The sequence below is a fragment of the Stenella coeruleoalba genome (assembly GCF_951394435.1).
Source record: "Stenella coeruleoalba genome assembly, chromosome: 14".
Taxonomy (NCBI): domain Eukaryota; kingdom Metazoa; phylum Chordata; class Mammalia; order Artiodactyla; family Delphinidae; genus Stenella; species Stenella coeruleoalba.
In genome coordinates this window covers 88,730,754-88,746,842 of record NC_137160.1, presented here as the reverse complement: position 1 = coordinate 88,746,842, position 16,089 = coordinate 88,730,754, and the positions used below count along the sequence as shown (strand labels likewise).

At 56.3% G+C, this 16,089-nt stretch overlaps 1 protein-coding gene across 2 annotated transcripts; it reads right to left on the bottom strand.

The window, feature by feature from the left end:
• Nucleotides 1-755: 755 nt before the first annotated feature.
• PUS1 (pseudouridine synthase 1) lies at nucleotides 756-13,013 on the bottom strand. 2 transcript variants are annotated; one of them, XM_079942722.1, is made up of 6 exons: nucleotides 12,954-13,013; nucleotides 11,950-12,181; nucleotides 9,988-10,125; nucleotides 6,121-6,223; nucleotides 2,535-3,226; nucleotides 756-1,037 (listed from the first exon to the last, which is right to left on the bottom strand). In XM_079942722.1, the coding sequence occupies exons 2-6, from the start codon at nucleotides 12,169-12,171 to the stop codon at nucleotides 996-998; spliced, it is 1,197 nt and encodes a 398-aa protein (XP_079798848.1). In that variant the 5' UTR covers nucleotides 12,172-12,181; nucleotides 12,954-13,013; the 3' UTR covers nucleotides 756-995. The 2 variants fall into 2 exon arrangements, with proteins under 2 accessions (XP_079798848.1, XP_079798847.1); XM_079942721.1 differs by lacking the exon at nucleotides 12,954-13,013 and adding an exon at nucleotides 12,489-12,934.
• Nucleotides 13,014-16,089: the final 3,076 nt, after the last annotated feature.

Below are 16,089 nucleotides of genomic sequence, written 5' to 3'. Positions count from 1 at the left end.
GCACACGTACCCATGCAGACACATCACCTACGATCACATCACAAATACACGTGCACAAACTGCTCACACACCACACGTGCGTCCACGTGGGCACACAGCACGTGCACGCGTGCGTCCCATGTGCACACACACCACGCGTCTCCTGCAGCAGACTTGCCGACTTCCTTGGTAACAGAGCGTCCCCTTCTCCGCAGGGCGCCACTTAATAAAAGCATTTCCCTGCCCCCCTTGCAGCTGGACGTGACCACGTGACACACCTCTGGCCAGCGAGGGGATGAAGTCGCTGGCGGCGGGACGTCCAGGAGGGCTCGCTACGGGACAGTCAACGATGTGCCCCTTCCTTCTGCCCTCCCTCCTCCCTCCCGCCCGGAATACAGGCGGCGCCAGGGATGCACGGACCAGGATGAAAGCTGCGTGCCGCAGGGGGCCAGGTGGACACCCACAAGGAGCCCGTGTCCTCCAGCGCTGGGGACTGCTACCCCTGGCCCGATGGCCCCCCTGTCCTGTTCTGGTCTGCGCCGCTCGCCGGGCCGCCGAGCCCCACCCTGACAGCCGGGCAGCCAGTCCTGCCAGGAGCCGCCCGCTGTCCCGCCGGCTCCAGCCTTCGCCCAGCCACGCGCCCCCACCAGGTCACCCGTTCCCACCGCTCCGGTCTGCTGTTGACACAGCGCACGCTGCTCCTTGCACCTCTCTCGGTGAAAGACCCGTGGAAAAGACCGAGAAAAAGGTCAAAGAAGTGACTAAGCAAGGTTTGTACTTATTTAATAAGAAAATCGCTTCTTTAAAAAAATAGTGTCTTTACGTGCTGAGTTGTGTGTAGTCAACGCGTGAGCTGAAAATAGACTCGCGGCAGGTTCTCCCCGTGACGGAAACTCAGAATGACGCAGCTCTCAGGATCCTGAGCTGGGGAGGCCGCGCGCGGGCCGTCCCGTCTGGGCGAGGCATGCCGCCAGCAGCAGGCTGGCGGGTCCCGGCGTGCGGTGTCGTGGGCCAGCTCAGTCACTGTCGCCATCACTGCCTTCCAGGGGGCGGGGGACCTGCAGAGCGAGAGCAGACAGGGAATGACTGTGGGGAGCGCTCCGCCCGGCGGGGGCCCTCTCCTGCACAGGGGCTGCCCAGGGCGAGGCTCAGCCTCACCCGTCTTCCTCTTCACTGATTCAAGAACCTGTCTTGAACGGGCAAAGCCAAGGGCTGGGGACCAGAGCGGGTCTTCATTGGGCTCCTCCAGCTCCCGGAGGCTTCAGTGACCTTGGGGACATAAAACTGATCTACTGCAAAGCTGGTCAAGTACAAGCCCCTCGGCGCTATATAGAGACGGCAGACGGTCAGAGGCCTCTCTCTGTCTGTGGGAATCAAGCGGAGAGCAAGCCTGGCCCCCAGGTCCCATCTGTACACGTGCTCCATCTGGCCTCACAGTGCTGGGAAAATTGATAACCACCAACATTTAAAGAGTGGACTATTTCACATACACGTCTGCAATCCCAGTTTCTCCTGAGAAAAGGCAAGCTCCGACAACACTCAGGGCCACCCTCCCCTGGCTGGCGCTGAGCTGCAGGGGCCCTTCCGGTGGAATGAGAGCTCTGCCGTTTCCCACAGTCTCCACCAAGTCCCGTCTCCTCCCCGACGCTGCTTGGAATTCACCATCTGACCTGCAACCCCTGCCTTTCTTACACCTGGCCCCCTTACCTGTATGCACATGGGTTTACAAGCCCAGCTGGGGAGGGAAGACAGTGTTTTTCTAGATATCTAGACAATGGGAAGAAATCTCCCAGAGCTCCAGGTGGGAATCTCACCCTTTGACAGCCTGCTGGGACACCATGAGCGAACATGGGCTTTGGGGACCTCCCTCGCCCCAGGGTAGAGAATCGAGAACTAGAGTAAAATGTTCACTTTTAGCTCCAGCACCTCCAATCGTGGATGCTCTCCTTCTAACATAAGGTTGGCAGTTAACTCACAGATGAATCACACTTTGAGCCAGGTCCCCGGGCGGTATCGGACAGCAGGGCTCCGGGACAGTGGGGCCGAAAGCACAGCCTGCGTCCCCTCCCAGGCGGAGGAGAGCACCCGGGCCCGGACAGGAACGCCGCCCAGAGGGCGAGGAGAACGACGCTTGGCCGCTCAGCGTCCCTGGCGCCTGCCAAGCGAGCCCATGTTCTGGAGCCAGGTACGTGCCAACTGACCAGCAGCATGAGCCAGAGGAGGACGTCCCAGCGGCACCTCCGTCCCACACACGGGACGACGGCCACCGAGCATGTCCCTCCCCAGCGTCACTAAGCGCGGAGCAGGGCGGCTGGCCACCAGGTCCTATGCCCTGGCCCTGCTCCTCCCACTGTTGTGGCCCCGGGGCAGCGACAGGCCTCTCGGTGCCTCAGCTTGCTCATCTGTACAATGGGTACAATGACAGGGGGCAGAGTGGGTTGAAGCTTAGCCACGGACAGTGACAGATGTGCACAAGTGCTTGGCTGAGCTCCTGGAAGGGCCAGCGCCAGCCCCACGGTTCCCCTGACCCCCAGCCCCCGTGGCCCCAGCCCCACCTTGGCGCCCGGGCCGGCGGCTGCGTGGGCAGTGGCGCTGAAGTCATGCATGGGCAGGGTGCTCAGCCACTGGGCCATGGACCTCTCGTGGCGCTCGGTGCCGATGATCGTGGGGTAGATGTGCTGCTCCTTGAAGGCCGTGACCTCAGCCTCCTCCCGCGCCCAGTCCAGCGGCTCGTGCAGCCCGTCGTGGCCGAAGCGCTGGTTGTACTTCTCGAAGTGCACCCGCTCCAGGACCAGGCCGAGCCCCGGTGCCTTGGGCACGTCCACCTTGGCCTCCCCCCAGCAGCGCTCCAGCACGCTCTCGGGCGCGTAGCCCTTGACGATGGCCACCACCAGCCCCACCATCTTCCTGATCTGGTGCGTCATGAAGCTCTGGCCCTTGACCTTGATCACTGCGAACTCCATGCCTTCGCGCACGAAGGGCTCCTCGCAGAACATGTCGAGGATGTAGCGCCGGGCGCTGGGCTCGCGGGGCCCCTTCTGCGAGGTGAAGTTGTGGAAGTTGTGGGTGCCCCTGTAGCAGGCCAGGAGCCGGTTCACATGCCCCAGCGTCTCTGCGTGCAGCCGGTACGTCTCGTCCTGCGCGTCGTGGTCCTTGTGGGCAAAGGCGAACGTGGGCAGCATGTAGAAGTAGGTCCTGGCGTCGCACTTGTTCTTGGAGTTGAAGCCGCCCGTGACCCTCTTCAGTCCTGGGGGCAGAGGAGGCGATGAGGACAGACTGACGACACCCTGAGCAGGTCTGAGCGCCGGCACCTTACCTGCCGAACCCGGACGAGCCCGAGGGGGCCCCAGCTCCGTGCGCTAAACCCTCAGCTAAACCCTATCAAACAAACCCCGGGGTCGGCCAAGGTGCGGGACACCCTGCTCTCGCCTCAGGATCCCGGGGGACCCATGCGGACTAAAGCACCAGCCGGTGACCCCGACCCAGAAGCCTTGGATCACACGCCATCCTGCAGGTGAGGCCAGGGACAGCAATGTGTTCAGACAGCAAAAGAAACTGGAAACAACTTAAAAAGTCCAGCAACGGGGAAACGATCAGCGGCTCTTAGACGTTTGCAGAACGAGCCGAAAGCAGCCCCGCAGCCCCGGCGCCCGTGCCCAGGACCGGGGGCTGCAGCGCCGAACACTCGCTGTGCCCGGCCAGGGCTCCCAACGGGCTTCCTAACCGCTCAGGGAGAAAAGAGCAAAGCGAAGCACTACGTGTGCATTTCTTTGTGAGAAAAATACAAGCACACGGATTATGTCTGTATTTGTAGAGAAAACTTCTGAAAGAATCACAACCGTGGCGGGGGGCGGCTTCTGGGAACTGGGGAGCACGAAGCGCTTTGTGGCCCTCGGTGCTCCGTGCTGCGCGGCTGTCCTCACGCTAAGCCCAGACCGGGTGGCGAGGACTCAGCCTCACAAGGAGGCTGTGACTTAAAGGCCAACGTTGGCTTCACGTTACAAGGACTGATGACCCCGCCCCGGGGCTGCCAGTTCAAGGCTGCGTCTGCGCCGCCCTTCCCGTCTTCTGTGTCTGCTGTCGTGTCTGATTTGGGGTAATCTTATTTTTGTGTTTTGTCTTGCTTTAAGAATCCAATTTCATCGACACAGCATCGCAGGTATGCTCTGTGCACCTAATTTCTGTCGTGCGGAACATAAGTGCCAAGAAAAGGCTGAAAGGGGCTGGCAGCCGACCACGTGGCTGGGCTGCTAACGAGGGAAACACAGCCTTGCTGGGTCATGTCACGTAAGCAGTGCTAACGGCTGCGAATTGTGTAGGGTCTGGTATTATTTTAGCGAAAGTGGGGAACAACCTGTGGCATACATGAGAACGTTCCCGTGGAGTGAATGTTAAGAGGCATCACATGGGGCTTTACGAGGACTGGCTCCCAGAGAAGGTCTTCAGGAGGGAATTATCCTCACCAGGCAGAGAAGGACCACAGGACAAAAAAAATAAAACCATGTCATGCCAATAATAAATGCAGAGCCCTCCCCGGCGGCGCAGCGGCCAGGACTCCGCGCTGCCACTGCAGGAGGCGCGGGTCCCATCCCCGGTCGGGGAATGAGATCCCGCGTGCCGTGCGGTGCAGCAAATAAATAAACAAATAAAAATTTAGAAACTAAATTCAACAGTGGGCAAAGTAACCAAAAACAAGGGTTGTGACTTTGCGCTGAGATCCCTATTTATACTTGTACCCAACGCTCATGGCAGTGTCTTTCTGTAACAGCCCCAAACTGGAGACACCCGCAGTGCTCCCCACCAGGTGACTGGATAAACAACTGGAAACCACGCAGCAATGGAAAGGAACAAACCGGATGCACCTGACAACGTGCAGGAGTCTTTAACCAGAGGCTCCGTGCAAGAAGCCATTCCCTACGACGCTATTGACATAAAACTCTAGAACTACGAAGCAGTCTATAATGAAAGAGAGCAGATCAGTGGTCGCCCGGTGAGGCATGGGGTGGGAGGGGCGTGGGGAGGGTCACAATCTTCTGGGGGTGACAGAGGGTGACTCTCTCAAGTGGGCTGGTTTCACAGGTATGCACACATATCACAACGTTTTAACTGTATAATGAACTACGCAGTTTACCGTACGCTGATTATACTCCAACTTTAAAAAGCATTTAAAAGTGTTTTTAATTCTCTGGTTAAAGAAAAACTGACACTGTAGTGTACGGGTGATGACACAGGCAGACCTGAAATACACGTCACGACAGCAGGACAGGTGCAAGTGCGTGGCTGCAGGTGTGAGGTGCGTGCAAGGTGGCCTGGCTTCACGTGAAGGCAGCTGTGGTAACTGGCCCATGGATGCTTTGACCCCGGGGCTGGCAAACAGTGGCTAAAACCATGGCCGTTCCTGTACAACTTCTGAGCTAAGGCTGAAAGGGTGGTTAAAAGAAGAAACAAAGGAGAAGAATATGCAACAGAGACAGTGATCTGTGTGGCCACAAAGCCTCAGACAGTTTACTACCTGGCCCTCTACAGAAAGCCTCTGCCAGCCCTTGCTTTAAGGGCCGGCAAAGCGATCACTAAAAAAAAACCATAGCGAGTCATCGCATTAGCTAACCAAGGTGATAATGAAATGCAATGATAAGAAACATCAATTAATCCAAAAGAAGGGAGAAAAAGAAGAGGGAAACAAATGGGACAGAGAGAAACAGAAGGCAAGCAGAGCTGCCCCCAGCCACCCCACTACCACATTAATTATCAATGGCACATATATGCCACTTAAAAGGCAGAGAGGGTCAGACTGCAAATCCCGTTATCAGGCCTGTTACCATAGGGAGTCATAGCCCCTGTTTTAATTTTATCAAATCCGGACTTTCATATCCAAGCATTTGGTTAAAACAAGGCACATGTAGCACCAAGATGCTGCACTGAGGGCCTTTCCAAGTCTGTCTGTCTGGCTGTGTCCCTTTCTGAAGGAGGTGGGAATACTGAACCCTTCCTTACAGCTGACTCACAACCACTCCTTCCAACTGCTAAGCGACCACTCGGTTACCTTAGCTCCGCAACAGAGAAATTCGGTGAAAGAAGAAATTTCGTGTCCCTGTGAGACTGGCCACCACCCAGTGTGCAGCCCAGCGCTGCAAGGCTTACCCAGTATCCGAATGTGAGACGGAAGGTGGCTGTTAATCTTTTCTAAAAGGTCGTCAATCAGCCACACCTTCAGGGACACAACCTGGCCGGCCGCAGACACACCCTGCAAAGGAAGCAGACATGGGAGGGCCAGCTGGGCCTTGCACTTGGAGCACCGACACTGCAAGCTGGTCTCTTCAGCAGAAGGACCACACGCACGCTACATCTGTCCGTGGAGGAATTCTGCTTTCAGAAGTGCATCTGAAGGGAATAACCAGATACAAGAACAGTGCTCTATATACCAAGGGAGTGAGTGCCACATAACTTATAAAATATTACAAGTGAACTTCAGAGCCCAACGAAACACGGGAACGAATACATGAAATCCTGCAGATAGGAGATAAAGTCCCACCCTGGATGTGACTCTCAAGGACTTAGGAAAAAAGAAAGTGCAACTTAGATGACAGAACACTGGAGCTGAGCAAGGTCACCATCTAAGTCACAGCAGCAGGTATCCTGTGGGGATGGGGTGCTAGTGACACGGGTAAACTGAGCAAGCGCCGCACTCAAGAAGAGCACAGTTCACCATCTGTATGTTACACCTTTTTCCTAAAAGCAAGTTTTCATAAAAGGCAATACGGCAGTAAGGTCTGGGGGAGGGGAGCGGTGTGATTCGGAAGGTGGACGAGGAGGGGGCTCCTGGGACATGGGCAGAGACCCACGTGTGGACCTGAGTGGAGATCATCCGGGCGCTCACCAAAGAATCACCCGTTTCACTTTATACTGACACTGTATGCACCTTTCTGTTTGCTACAATCATACTTTCTAAAAAGATTTTTTTAAATGTAAGCAAAGAAGACAGAGTACCGTGTAACACTCCTGCCGAAAAATTTCTTTACTCTGTATCGAGTCATGAGAACAATCAGACAAATACAGATTGAGGACATTCGTCAAAATAACTGGCCTGGACCATCCAAAACATCACATCAGGAAGGACAGAAAGGAGGTGACGAGACCATTTTAAAGGAAACTCAAGGGCTTCCCTGGTGGTGCAGTGGTTGAGAGTCCGCCTGCCAATGCAGGGGACACAGGTTCGAGCCCTGGTCCGGGAAGATCCCACATGCCGCGGAGCAACTAAGCCCGTGCACCGCAACTACTGAGCCTGCTCTCTAGAGCCTGTGAGCCACAACTACTGAGCCCGTGTGCCACAACTACTGAGCCCGCGTGCCACAACTACTGAAGCCTGTGCACCTAAAGCCCGTGCTCTGCAACTAGAGAAGCCACCGCAATGAGAAGCCCGTGCACCACAACTAAAGAAAGCCTGCGCGCAGCAACGAAGACCCAACACAACCAAAAAAATAAATAAATAAAAGAAATAATAAAAGAAATAGAAAAAACATTTTTTTAATTTAAAAAAAAAAATGAAGGAAACTCAAAAGACATGACAACTGAATGAACCATCAACCCTGGGTTAGACACAGGATCAACAAGAAACGGTGTACCAGTGTTAAATTTCCCAAGGGTGACAGCGACACCAAGCAGTTGCCAGAGGATGCCACTGCTCCCGCGACATATTTTGGGGTGAAGGGTGATGACGTCTGCAACTTCCTCTCAAATGGTTCCATTCAAAGGCACGAAAAGGAAAACAAATATGGCAAAAGTTTTAACACTGCCGAGTTTAGGGGAAGACCAAGGGTGTTCACTCATTGTTCCCGGGACTTTCGGAGGTCTGAGGTTTGTCCAAATAAAAAGTTGGAGAGATTTTTGTAAAAAAGAAGAAAGACAAAAAATAAACTGGCGAGATGGAACACAGGCCGAATCCACTGTTCACCAGGCAGACACCCTCCAACACAGAGGCATCTGGCCACGAGTGGCTACTGAGGGCATAAAATGGCTGTTCTGAAATGAGGTCTCAAAGTCTCAGTACACGAAAAACGAATGGAAATACATCTCATTGCTAATCTTTTCATATTGATTACACGTTTTTCTGGTTTTTTTAAAATTTTTGGCTGCATTGGGTCTTTGTTGCTGTGCACGGGCTTTCTCGAGTTGCAGCGAGCAGGGGCTACTCTTTGTTGCGGTGCGCGGGCTTCTCATTGCAGTGGCTTCTCCTGTTGCAGAACATGGGCTCTCTAGGCGCGCGGGGTTCAGTAGTTGTGGCTCACGGGCCTAGCTGCTCCGCGTCATGCGGGATCCTCCCGGACCAGGGCTCGTACACGTGGCCCCTACACTGGCAGGTGGATCCCTAACCACTGTGCCACCAGGAAAGCCCTGATTACACGCTGAAGGGAGAATTTTCTGGATGTGCCAGTGGAGAGTGGGTGATGACTAAAGGGTGCAGGGAAGCTCTGGGGACGATGAAAATGTTCTAAGCTGGGCTGTGGTAATGGCTGCACAACTGTGAGAAAGGACTAGAATCAATGAATGTACCCTTTAAATGGGCAAAATGTGTGGGAGTGAATGACAGCTCCTTGAAACTTTTTTTTTTAATATGAAACAAAAACTAACAAAATATCATCATTTGTTCATCCAGGGGGATGTTAGTATCAAAGGTTTCCTAGATTTCCCAAAATGTAAGAAGGAAAACATATTCGAATAAAACCATCTCTAATAACAGTGAAAACTGAAATAAATGCTAGCCCTATATTTGGAAATGCTGTCTTCATTAGCTCAGGCAAGTGTTTACTTTTCTTCTGCCTTGAAAACAACCAGAGAGCTGTAAGTGGGAAAGTTAAACAGAAAACAAACACCACGGAGAGCCCCGGTACTCTTTACCTGGACCAGCTAACATGTGACTGGATCACCCACGAGACTGCCAGGCGCCTGTTTTTGTTCTTAGCTGTCTGTGCGGTAGCTCTGGCTCCGGGGTTCTGGCCTGGGCCTGTGGATCCCAGGGGACGCTGCACCTTTGAAACTCAACGTTATTCAGATTCCCAGGACCCTGACCTGCAAAAAGCTACGTGTACCACAGACTCCCAGTGACCTTAGGTGGCCAGAGAGATGATTCAGGGCCCGGGTCTGAGAGAGCAGGCTCACAGGTGCACGGGCACTTTGGGTTTTCTCTCTCCTGGGGGAGAGCTTCACGTTCTCCGTGGCTGGTTGTCCCACCTGCCTCGGCGACACCCTCCACTCCTTTGTGGGGAGCCCCTGCTCGCACCAGCCCCACACCTGGCAATGTGCCAGGGTGGGACCAGCCAGTGACTGGCCTGGGACGGTGGGAGAGCCAACCAGACAGCAGGACTCAATCTCTTGAGCATGAATGGACAGTGCTGGGTCACGGCCACCCGAGACTCCTGAGCGTGCGACTCCCGCGGGGTTCCAAAGACTTGGCGCTCACACACGCACAATGGAAACTGTTTCCCGTTCATCGCTTTTTATGTTGATTACACGTTGAAAGGCGACTACCTTGGACACACTAAGTTAAATAAAATTGATAACAAAACCCAGCGTCACCTGTTTCCTTTTCCCTTTTGGCTGTGGCTCCTAGGAAGTTTAACATCACACGCACGGTGGGCCCCTGCGGCCACGCGGTCCTACTTGTATCGCGAGCCTGAGATGGATGGATCTAAGGCAGATGTTGTGGCCACCACGCCACCCACAGGAGCGACAGAGGAGAAAGCACAGACAGAGAGGACGCCAGACCTTGTGGCCCTGAGCACCTAGGTCCAGCCACACCTGGGCCAGAAATGCCGCAGTTTCTTGGCCACACGAGGCAACCACTTTCTTTCCACTTACACTAGTCTGAGCTGTGCATCTGTCAATTGTAACCAAGAGAATCTTGAGAGATAAAGGTGCTAAGATGGAAAGTGGGATGAGGGCAAACACGAGCCACAGAGCGGCGGCTTCGGTGCTGCCTGCACCCGCAGGGGATGTGGGGACAGCACCTACCTTGTCCGTCCGGGCGCAGCGCTGGAAGGACATCTTCCGCATGTCCTCCCCGTGATTCTCCGGAATACAACCCGACCGGACCAGGGCAGACACCAGGTCATCTTCGATGGTCTTGAATTTCGAGGACCCAACATTCCTCTGAGGAAAAGAGAAGAAGAAAACTTGTTTTTCACTCAATCACTACCACAGTAGGGGCCCTGGGCCGTGGCTGATCCAGGTAGGGGCATGTCGTTGTGCCCGCACCCGGCAGGTGGGGACCGCACCTGTGGCCGTGGAGAGACCCTGCAGCTCGTCCCCCGACCCACGGGAAGCAGGAAAGCCACCTGTGGGTACCCACAGTCTAGAAACTTCCCACCCTGGGCAGCTGACACTGGGCATCACCTAAGACATCATTTCCCCCTACCTGTCAGATGTGAGACCAGCACCCTCCTGCTGGAGACCCATCTGTCTGTTGCACCCGGCCAAGAGGGACTCCCCTCCCTCATCACCCCAGGGCCTCCCCTCCCTCACCACAGCAGGGAGCAGGCCCTCCTGCATCGCTACAGGGAGGCAGGCGCCCCTGCTGGAGGAGGACGCCACCCCAGGGTGCTGCCAGCACCTAGTGGGTGCAGATGTAGTGTAATCACAGTCCAGGGCCTGCAGGACCCTGCGACATCAGTGAGATCACCACCCTGACGTCAAAGAAAATCTCTGCAAAGCAAGCGACACAGGGCGACAAGCACGTCGCCAAGACGCACCACAGTGGGCAGGTCCTTCCCAAAGTCTACCTCACGGTCCCCACTGCAGCTTAAGTCCAATCCCTTTACTCAGCAAGAAGCTATAAATGCTCCTCCAGCGATCGGAATGGATATTAAGAAACGGGGATAACCACCCTTCCCCACATCCCGCTGTGTCCTTCTGCCACCCTGTGAGCTACCGTCACTCTCTACCCCCCCTCCATTCCCCTAATGGGGACACTGAGGCAAACGGAAGATGAAGAGACACAGGCAAAATTCTCAAGACAGCGCATAAGGCAACAACACACGTAATCAGTCACCCTCAAACAAAAAAGCATTTAAACATCGGCGAAGAGCAGCGCAGGTGGTTTATTTGTTCCACTACGTGAGCCCGAAGCACCGCTTCCACCATTTCACAATCCATCCGTGGTCATCAAAGGTCATCAAATTGGTTTCACGGGTGCAACCCTATACTTAATGAAAAATACTAAAATAGGATACAAAGTATCTCATTACTACTATTATTTACAGTAAAGGTGACCACAGCACCTGGTAAGGTTGGGCACTGTTTTCCTAAACTTCCGCTTCAGTGAGATACTCTACACAGCAGTGAATTCCTCCAAGAAGTTTAAAGAACGAGGCACCGAAGTGTAAGAGCCACACCGCTGACCACAAGGGACGAGAAGAAGCTCTACGTGCATCTGCCGGGGCGCCGGGGCTCTTGTGCCTTTCAGGAAAGGGTCACGGGGCTGGGCTGGGCAGGGAGCTCTCACGTGCCTGCGTACCCACAACCGTCACCTTCACGTGTCTAACAAAGAGTAACAGCTGCCTCTTCTGAGCATCCCTGGCGCTGTCCCAGTTCTAGTGTGCGGTATCGGTCAGCCTAATGACTCTTCCTGCCCTGTAAAGTCAGCACTGTGATCAGAGAGATGAGGAAACGACGGACTGAGAGTTCTCGTCACTTGCCGCCTCTGGTCATCGGCAGGCCTGGGCCTTTAACTACCCTGGGAGACCCATGAACACCTCCCCCCCCCCCGCCCCCCGCAAGCACCCGAGCAATGCATGGATGAAACAGGGCTCAAAGCTGCTTCGATCTGAATCTAAATCTTGCCTGACGGGACCCACACGATAAAGGAGGTGAGAATGAGACCCCTCTTTCTGCCACTTCCCAAGATGGCTCACTGGGTAACCGTCGCTGCGAGGTCCCTGCCCCAAGCACAGCGGCCCAGCCCGCGGGCGCCCTCACCTGCATGCCGTGGTAGCCCTTCCCGGAATAGGCCACGAGCAGCACGACCTTGCGCTTGGGCAGCTTCCTGTGCTGCCCTCCACCCTCGCTGCTCCTGAGCCTTTTCGCCTGCTGCTCTGTCTCCTCCCAGATCCTGGCCGCGCCCTGCCAGCCACGCCGGACCTTCCTGTCCTGCTCCTGCTTGGTCCCCACGGGCACGGGGGCCTCCCCATTCCCTGCCATGGGGGGCAAACTGAAAAGACACGGTGGCGAGGGGGGGTGGGGTGTGAGCAAAACACAGAAGGACGCGGCCCAGTGAAAGACTGACGGTGGCAGCATGGTCCAGTAAACACCCCGGGCTGACCACCGAGTCCAAATCCCAGCTGGGCGCTAACTGTAGATCTTGCCCAACCACCAACTTGGCCTCGGTTTCACTGTCCAAGAAATGGAGCAGTGACAGCACTTTATGCGATGAGGGCTGGTGCTCGCCGGGCATGCAGTCGGGCTCAGTGGGGGTCAGCGTGCTACCCTGGGGTCACGGACAAGTGCACTGTCATTACCAGAGGAGGCGCGGTCCCAGGCGCGGGGTCCACGGTCCGCAGGCTCTCCTCAGGGCCCAGGCCGCCGCCCGCAGGCTGGGGAGCCCCATGCAGGCCCGGGAGGGGCGGGGGGGCACGCGCCCGACCCCTGACCTCCCCCGGTACGCACCCACCCGGGTCCTCTAGACCCCTAACCTCCCCGGGGCCCCTACACACCAGCCCGCCCCTCCTTAACTCCGACCACGGCCACGCTCCAGCCCCACCCCTTGAGAACTCTAACCTTCCCGGGACCCTCTCACGCCCCAGCCCCGCCCGCGGATAACCTAAGTCGTCCCTGACCCCCAGGCTGACCTCTGACCTCCCCAGTCCCTCCTGCTCCCCCCTCGTCCTCTCGCCTCGCCCAGCCGGCTCTCCCTCGGGAATCGGGGAGACCCCGGCCACCCACGCCGGGACTAGTGGGGCGCGCCCCGACCCGGCCCCACTCACGGAGCGGCGGACTGAGCCGGAGCCGAACCACGTGGGCGAAGGCGGAAGCGGAGCGCGCGGCCGGACGGCAGCCGGACGTGGACAAAAGTACTTCTGGGCGAGGCGGGCCGAGGCGGCTTGGGGCGGAGCTTGGTGTCAGGGGCGGGACTGAGCGGGGCTTCGGGGCGGGGAGGGCGGGGCCTGGCGCCGGGAGCCCGGTTCCCCGCTGCCAACTCGGGGGTGGTTTGAGGCCGATGTGGATGCGCCCTCTTAGGGCGAACAAATCGTCCTAACAACTACGCTTCCAGGCTCTGTTCCGTGTTACAAGTGTCAGCTCATTCAGGCCTTTCGCCCGCCTTAGGGAGCAAGCACCGTAAGAGCAAGCACGTTACTGAAGAGGAACCCGAGGGACAGAGAGGCTGAGCCCATGGCCGGAAGCCACACAGCACCAGTCCCGGCTTCTGGAATGACAGCCTGTCTTTCAACAGCGTGCAGACCAGCGCCTTCCCACAAACCTCTCGTAAGAAAACACTTGCCATGTGCCAGTGCCAGGTGCTGCTCTAGTGGCTCGATGCCTGTTAGCTTATTCAATCCTCATGAAGCCTTGAGGAAGGTTCTCTTGTCCCCATTTTACAGATGAGGAAGCTGAGGCACGGAGAGGGGCCCAAATGCCAGGGAGAGACTGGGTCATGCTGGAGCCGCCTGTGTGAGAGCTCCAGGGAGGGAGGACCTCCTGGAAGCTGGTAGAAGACAGATGGGAAACTCGTCCACACATGGGGGTTGGGAGGCGGCACAGATGTCACCACAGCTGGCGGGAGCGAGCGACAGCCCGCAGAAGGTGGAAGGAAGTGCGGCTGGCGGCACGGGACTCAGACCTCCCTGAGACGGCCACTCGGTAAGTAGCTATTTTCCGAGCACCTACTAGGTTCCCAGCGCCTGCAGAGGCTGCGAACAGACTAGGAGCAGAACCCGTGCCCTCGGGAAGCTTCCACTCTAGTGGGGACAGACAATGACAGACCAACAGCAAGAGTGTGTGTGATCAAGTGTTAAACACTATGTGAAAACGACTCAGAAGTACTGACGCATGCTACGGCTGGGGGTGAACCTTGAAAACACATTCAGTGGAGAAGCCAGGCGCAGAAGGCCACGTCGTGCGTGTATGATTCCATGCACAGCTGACCCTTGAGCAGCGCAGGGTTGAACGCACGGCTCCACCTATACAGAACTTGTTTCACTAAATACGAAGTGCAGGACTAGTAGGTCTGCCAGTGGCTGAATCCACGGATGCGTAACCACGGACATGGAGAGCCAGCTGTCAAGTTATCTGTGGATTTTCGACTGCGTGTGTGGGGGGGTCTGGGCCCCGAACCACCACGTTGCTCACAGGTCACCTGTACGTGAAATGAGCAGAACGAGCGAATCCACGAGAAACAAAGTGGAGCAGTGGCTGCTGACGTGGATCCTCTCCTGGACCAAATTCTACTCGGACTCCTAGTCGGAAAAGTCAGGCCTAGTTGGAAAAGAGCTCAGGCAGGCGGAAGGGCACAGCTCACCCGTGCTAAACGATCCCCCAGGACAGCCCACCCCTCTGAGGAAGGGAAGAAAGAGCTGCCCCAGGGCTCCAGGCATGAGGAAAGGTCAAGGTCACATGTGGTCTGGGGAACTCAGGTGGCTGAGCAGTCTTAGGAAGCATCGGGGCACCTTCACGCAGAGCACCCACCTTCACACAGAGCACCCCACAACGGAGCACCTACCTTCACCCAGAGCACCCCGTCACACAGTACCTACCATCACAGAGCACCCCTTACCATAGAGACTCCTTTGTCGGGGGACACTCCTTCCCCGCCCCCGGCCTCTGCAGCTCTGGAGGCCTGGACCCGCTCTGGCACATGGAGGTGGACACGGGGCCCAGGCTGAACCATCCGTGTAAGCGCACGACCTGGGCGACTGTGAGGCTGGAACTAGAGCCGCCGAGGAAGGCAGTTGAGACTGGGTGATGGGACTTCAGGTTGTGCCCCGGGAAGCAGTCCATCTCCCCCTGCCCGTGTGAACCAGGAAGCTCCCGGTGCTTGAACAGAAACCCAAGCCGGGTGAGGGCAGTCTCCGGGGCAGGCCCAAGACCCCAGGCTGTGCCGCGGGCCAGCAGGTGGGGAGGGTGGAAGCTTGGGGCCGTGCTCTGAGGTCCTGTGTCAGGTGAGAGAATGAGAGGAAAAGACCACCGAGGGGCCTCCCTGCAAACTGGCCATGGTGGCACCGAGCCGGACTCTGATCTACGGAGAACAAACTGAGGCCTGTGAGGCTGGGACAGGTGCCCAGGGGGCAGTTAGAAGTGGGGCAGGCACCTGAGCCGGACCTCCTGGCCGAAGGCCCCCTGTGAGCGTGCCAGGAGCGCGCAGGGCAACGTGAGCCCCGCAGGAAGCGGGGAGCCGGTCCCTCCCGTGTGCCCGCTGCACCCCCGGCCCAGCCAGCCCTCCTGGGCCCTCCTTACTGTCAGGCTCCTACACAGGGTGTTTACAGCAGCGCTACCCATGAATACCAAGACTGGGGAGCAAGAGGATATCCTTCAGTAGGAAAATGGATACATAAACTCAGTACCCCCAGACAGGGGAGTATCCATTCAGCATTGAAAAGAAATGAGCCATCGAGCCATGGAAACACCCAGAAGAAGTCAACCTGAAAAGGCTACACTGTGTGATTCCAGCATCGTGGAAGAGGCGAAGCTATGGAGACAGTAAAGGGACAGGGGTTAAAGTCAGGGGAGGGAACACAGAGCACAGAGGATATTCAGGGCAGTGAAACGACTCTGCATGACACTGAAATGGTACAGGTCATCATGTGTGCGTCCAAACCCACAGCACGGGCACCAAGAGCGAATCACAACGTAAACATGGACTCTGGGTGATGCTGACGTGTCAGTGTAGGTTTATCAGTTGTAACAGATGAATCCCACCCATGCAAGGTGTTAACAGGAGAAGTAAAGTGGGTGGCAGGGGGAGAGGGAGTATTTGGGAACTCTCTGTACTTTCTGCACAATTTTTCTGTAAACCTAAAACTACTGTAAGAAATGAAGTCTATTAATTTGACAACAAAATGCCACGGTTGTCTTAATCCTCTTTCGGCATTTCTTTGTGCAACATACCGGGAGCCCCACAGAGCG